Raw genomic sequence first — 5828 nt, 5'->3', positions numbered from 1 at the left:
CTTTTCCAACCTTAATGATTCTGTAGTTCTGATCTTCATAAAGCCATAGATGTGTTCTGCACATAAGGTGCGTGATGTCTCAAATTCCCTTAAAAATCCAAACAAGAAAGAAAATATATTCCATTTTAAATATAACTGTTACAAATGCAGTTATAATGCTGTAAGTCCCAATCTCTGTCCCCACTGCAAATCTGGAACAAGTGCATTGACATCCAAGGCTCTTCTCAAATTATATCAAAAAGCACATCTACATACAATTACTGATGCATTTTCCTGCTATATTAAGACAAAATTCAGGAGATGATCACACTCTCATGGAATAAGACTGAGGTAAGAGTTGCATTCCACTGAAGTCACCCCAAAGAAGTCAGTTTTCAGTTCCTAAAGAACTGAAAACAAAATTCTTCTTGTGTATTTTCTTATCCATCATATAAAGTTGAATGGGGCAGGGAAAAAACCTCTGTAAGATGACCATTTTTTGTTATATTCTGATGGGTATAAGTCATGTTGATAACAAACGACTGACTTCATCCCTTTTTAGTTTTATATGGTACATCATCTGTTCAGACACAAAATGCCTTTTGCCTTAAGGAAATTTTACAGGCCACATGAGGATCCACATTACCTATAAGCATAACTGATCCACTTTTAAGTGTAGTGTTTTTAAGAGTATCCCCAAAATGCCTTCTGTCTCAGACGGTGGCACAGCACCCTAGAGAGCTGTTAAAATGCCAGTGTCCTACCAAGAAAGGTGTTCTCACGCTATGGTGACAAGTTGTTGGTTTTTGTCACTACTTACTGGTGAAGATAAATTTTAACTTACACTTTGATGGCAGCAATGAGAAGGACATACGAAGGTGGTTTTGTGTTCATGACAATGGTAGTAAATGGGAAAGCAGAAAACCATTGACTTCACTTAGTCGAAACCTTCCATGTAGTAACAATAAAAGAATCCCGAATTGCTTCAATTCTGTTGGCAATTTGTACTCCAGTTTTAGTCCTACATATTGTCATCAGGATCACTAAGATTATCAAAGAACCACTAGCTCTTTATCTGTGCCCCCTGCATGATCTGTTTTTAGTAGTACTGTGTGAAAGAATATCAAGAATATCTTAAATAGATGGATGGGTTCAAGAGAGGGAGTCTTATTCCTAGTTACAATAGTATAATGTTTTTTGAAGCACATAGCAGCAACATAACTATGTTTTACTATCTAATGCTGTGCAACTTATATTCTAATATACTATTATTCTATTTCTATTCCAAGAAAATACGGAATTGTGAGCCAAAAACTCATTCATCAAAGTGAATCTGAATGACATCAGTGTCATTCAGAATAAGAACCCATGGTATAAACTTATTTAAATATAATCTATTACTTTTTTCCCATCATTTTTCTTCCTTAGCTTAATAAATTACCTACCTCTCTGCATTTACTCCACAGTCCTTGCCTAATAGAGGATACACAAGCTTCTTTCTGTTAAGCAGAGAAAAACCTCCTTTTCTCTACGCTGCGTTACATAAAATTCAACATAATCTCTTTAGAGAATGGAAAAATATCAATTTATGGGAGTTGAGCATTGATATACAGAGGTCAGCAAATAACTACCAGAGTTTTAAAATGCATTCAAAATGCAGATCTCTGACAACAGAAAAAAAAAAAAAAAAAAAAAAAGAAAACAACACATCACCTAGATTACCTCACAGCTATTTGCATAAAGGGTCCAGAGGCAGTACAGTATAAGTACGGAGACACAAGCCATCCAAAGAGAACTTAGCAACAGTTCTGTTGGCTACTCTGTGTGTCTGTAGCAGAAAAAGGGCAACTTTGAAGCTCAGACGTTGCAAACAGCTTTAAAGGACTAAACAATCTCTTGCAGATGCATCAAGAGAAAATCTGAAACTACAAACCAGGTAATTCACCAAATCATTTCCTTTTTACCTGATTCTAACTAACTTTCCTTCTAAAGATTGCTCTGAGCCAAATAGCCTGTATGATATTCTTAGGGCTGTTATCCAAGGACTTCATCAGAAGTGATAGAAACCTGCCAATAAAAGAGGTAATAAACTCATACTTTATTTTAAAAATTTGTAGAAATTCATAAAATTGTGCATTCCTTTTATGCCTGAAGATAAAATTAAGCTAAATGACTGCTATATTACTATTAAAGATGTATTCCGTTCTACTGAAGGAACTCTGCTTACTGGAAAATAAATCCATGATAAGTGCGCTAGGAATTCCAGAGCTAGCTAGAAGAAACAGAAGAACACTTGTTATCTGGGCAAGAGGTAATGGAGGATATTATTATTATTATTATTATTAGTAGTAGTAGTAGTAGTAGTAGTAGTGTTCTTGTTGTTGTTGTTGTTGTTGTTATTGTTATGTCTCTGAAAAAATATGAGGTGCTTTCCCAATGCAAGAAATCTCCCTGACCAATGGAACTTAGCTATCTTATTATATTGTCAAATACACAGACACATGGCTACTTTAAATGTATAGAAATAGACATTAAAAAAATAATGGACTATTAAAGTTGGGCTTTAACTAAAGTTGGAATAAAAGTGGTGCAAAACCCAGTATTATTTTAAAATGAACCCTTAGCAAAGGGAATTTCCTAGTGGAGATTGTTAGTGCAGGTATATGTGTGCGTGCTTCATGTGAGGTAACAGTTAACAGAGTTCAAGAGGGAAATGACTTTTGCCTCTTGGCAGAAGGCAAAGCAAAATCACTGGCTTTCAGAACTATCTGTGCATAAGGAAGTTAGGTGTTTAAAATGTTGATATTTATTCTGCCAGAAAAGTGAACAAGTGCCTGGTTTTAATTATGAGGGACTTACAGATTCTTTGAAGAATATAAAATAAACTGAGAGGTTAGTAACAAAAATGAGGAAGGACCCTCGTAAGAGACTTCAATCCCTAAAGCAGTGCCATTTCTTTTTCAGTGTCTGGAAACACTGCTATTATTGCTAGGTTTGTTTGCTCCATCCTCCTCCCCTGTTGTTCTCTCTCCCGTGGAAGCTGCAGAAACCCCCGTCCCACGATGCCATTTTTCCAGCTGCCACGGCTACTCCTCTGCCTGACCTTATGTGGTGTTTGCCTCAATGGGGGGCAGCCCCTTCCAGAGGGAAGAGAGACCATGAGAAGAAGTCCCCTGGATGACATCCTGCAGAGATCTGAAAGCCTCATTCTTCAGTCTGTCCTCAAAAAAGCTGAAAAGGGAGAAGAGATGAATAAAGGTATATATAACACTGGGGACATCCATGTGGTTGTCTTGGCACAGTACTTGGCTGAGATCATTAGATCCAATGTATAGTTCCCAGGTTCTAATGTATATATTTATTACTCTAACTAAGGGGAGGGGAAGGATAGGAGGTCTGCTGCAATACACTGACACAGAGTTCTCAAAAGGCGCTTTCTTTAAGATCTGCCGCTTAGGCAATGCTGTACCATCACTGAGCAGCTGCTGCATAATAAGAAGGTAGAAGCCTGTCACAGAAAACTTGCCTGTCTGGCAAGTACTTCCCTAGAGAAGCTCTAAGATGACATGTGGAGGGCATTCCCCAGTTGTGGACCCTGTACCTAATGTTAAACTGGAGGTAGGAGTGCTGCCCTTCACCTACTACTTCAACGCACTGGTTTCTACACCCCAAAAGAGGTGGGCTTTGCCATGGCTGGGAATGCAGAGGCGGCTCGAGCGTCTGCTACCTCCTAGCTTGCAGATGCTCTGCTCTCACTAGTCACAGCAGTGGAAGTAAACCAGAGTCAGTGATTGCAAGCAGCAGCACGTAACTGCCTGCCATCAATAGGGAGCACAGAGTCCTTTCAGAGTGGAAAGAGGAGCTCGCCCAAAGTGCCCACAGAAAGAGTCTTCCTTCCTCTTCACATGAATGCTGAGAGTTGGTCATGTCGATCCAAGATCTGAAATACTAAAAAGAGCTTAAGAATGAGTAATAGATACTAGTAGAGTTATGACTGGTAGTGGAAATACTGAGTTGGTTTTCAGATGTCCACGTACCTGCTTCTACTTGTGTGTCAGCCCTATCCTTTCCCTGTCTCTTGCTGATTTCCAGCTCTTCCCCATACCCAGCTTCTGCAGCTGACTTTTTCCAGCTGCTCAGGATTTTTTATTCACCTCCCTTTACCTGAATCTGATACCATTATCTGATACATAATCAACACATTAGGCTTTGTCATTGCATGTCTTCTCATTTGGCTGCAGCTACTTCCAAATGTATCAATCCATCCTTACTAAAAATGTCCTCAGAACTGTTTTGACAGATACCATCAAGAGTGATTAAATTCAAGACCAGTTAACTGTGCAATTAAATGGGCATAATGAGCAACAGATTATGATCCTGCACCATAGAACTCCACAAATTCATGTTTCAGCTTCTTTAGTGAGGCTTATAGGGACTCATTAACATTATTCTTTTCATTGGACAGAATCAAATGCTCCTCTGCCAGAATGGCTTTGCAAAAGACAACACCCTGGGAAAAAGTACCTAAGTGACCTGGAGAAGAGACAACACCCTGGAAAAAGAGATGTCGAGAAAGACACATCTTATGGAGACATTCAAAAGAGGCAGCATCCAGGGAAGAGAGAGATAGAAGATGACCTTGACAGCTCTCTGGAGCTGAGAAAGCAACAGCATCCTGGCAGAAGGTCATTGTTGGATCAGTTCGCTGACATCCCCAGTACACAGCTAACCTACTTGAATGAGTTATCCAAAAGACAGCATCCAGGCAGAAGGTATCTGATGTACAAGCACCAGCATCTTCGCAGAAGAGGCTGGAATGACGAGGTAGACCTAAATGACCAATATGGTGAGAAACGCCAGCAACCTGGAAAAACACACTGGAATTCTGACAGTCCAGATGATGTAGGCCCCTGCAACTTTCAGGAGTCCTTTGCCTGTAACAAAGGCAGCTTACTGCTGAATTCAGTAGAAAAAGTTAGCAAAGGCAAGGTAGAAAATAAACGTCAGCACCCAGGAAAGAGGTCAGCATGGGAGAGTGAAACAGAGGAATGAGAAAATAATTGTGTATCATTTGCATTTGGTGACATAAACCACCAGATCACTAAAAAATTCTGTTTACTACCTTTTGCCTTCCTGCTGCTGACCTCTGCACCTATCTTTCAGTGTGTTATTGTTCCTGTTTAAGTTAATGACTTTGTCACACACATAAAGAAACTAAAAGACCCAGTTGAATGGGACAGGCAAGTACTCAGAGTCTTCAACTCCCCCACTTTAGGAAGTTAAATGTGCTCATTTCCTTATAGGCCCAAACCCCAGAATAATCCCACTATGTGTGTCCAATTCTCTGTTCTCAAACAGGCTCTTAAATATCTGTTCTGATGCTACTAAAGTGGAATAATTATATGGTTTCCTCTTACGTCAGTGAAATCAGTAAATAGAGAGGGAGAAAAAAGAACAACATATATAAATTATTTCAAGCTTAAATTGAATAGGTTTTCAATTCTAAATGATACATTAATGAGAACTAAACCCTTGCGCACTACAATCTGTACAGACAGTAAGCACTAAACAGAGATAGGGACTGTTCCAGCTGAACAGATTAGGTGACTGACTTCATAGTTCGACTTGGAACTGGCATATGAAAACCCTTTTCATCTAAGAGGCTGCAGAGTGCAAAGGGTTAATGCATCCTAGAGCATCTCAACTGCAAGTTGTGAACCTGACTGCATATACCCCATACTAGAACTCCCACCCTGGTGTGTCCACGTTTCAGTCATGCCACTTGCAATCATGCCTTCTCCTCAGACAGTTAAAAATGAAACAAGCAGACATCCTTTTCTTTCAATATG

General features: G+C 39.4%; 1 protein-coding gene across 1 annotated transcript; it reads left to right on the top strand.

The window, feature by feature from the left end:
• Positions 1-2878: 2878 nt before the first annotated feature.
• TRH (thyrotropin-releasing hormone) lies at positions 2879-5031 on the top strand. Its single transcript, XM_010286173.1, has 2 exons — positions 2879-3237; positions 4445-5031. Exons 1-2 carry the CDS (start codon positions 3042-3044, stop codon positions 5029-5031), a joined length of 783 nt encoding a protein of 260 aa, XP_010284475.1. The 5' UTR covers positions 2879-3041.
• Positions 5032-5828: the final 797 nt, after the last annotated feature.

This window comes from Phaethon lepturus, unplaced genomic scaffold (genome assembly GCF_000687285.1).
Source record: "Phaethon lepturus isolate BGI_N335 unplaced genomic scaffold, ASM68728v1 scaffold55250, whole genome shotgun sequence".
NCBI lineage: Eukaryota > Metazoa > Chordata > Aves > Phaethontiformes > Phaethontidae > Phaethon > Phaethon lepturus.
This window is presented reverse-complemented; position numbering and strand designations above follow the sequence as displayed.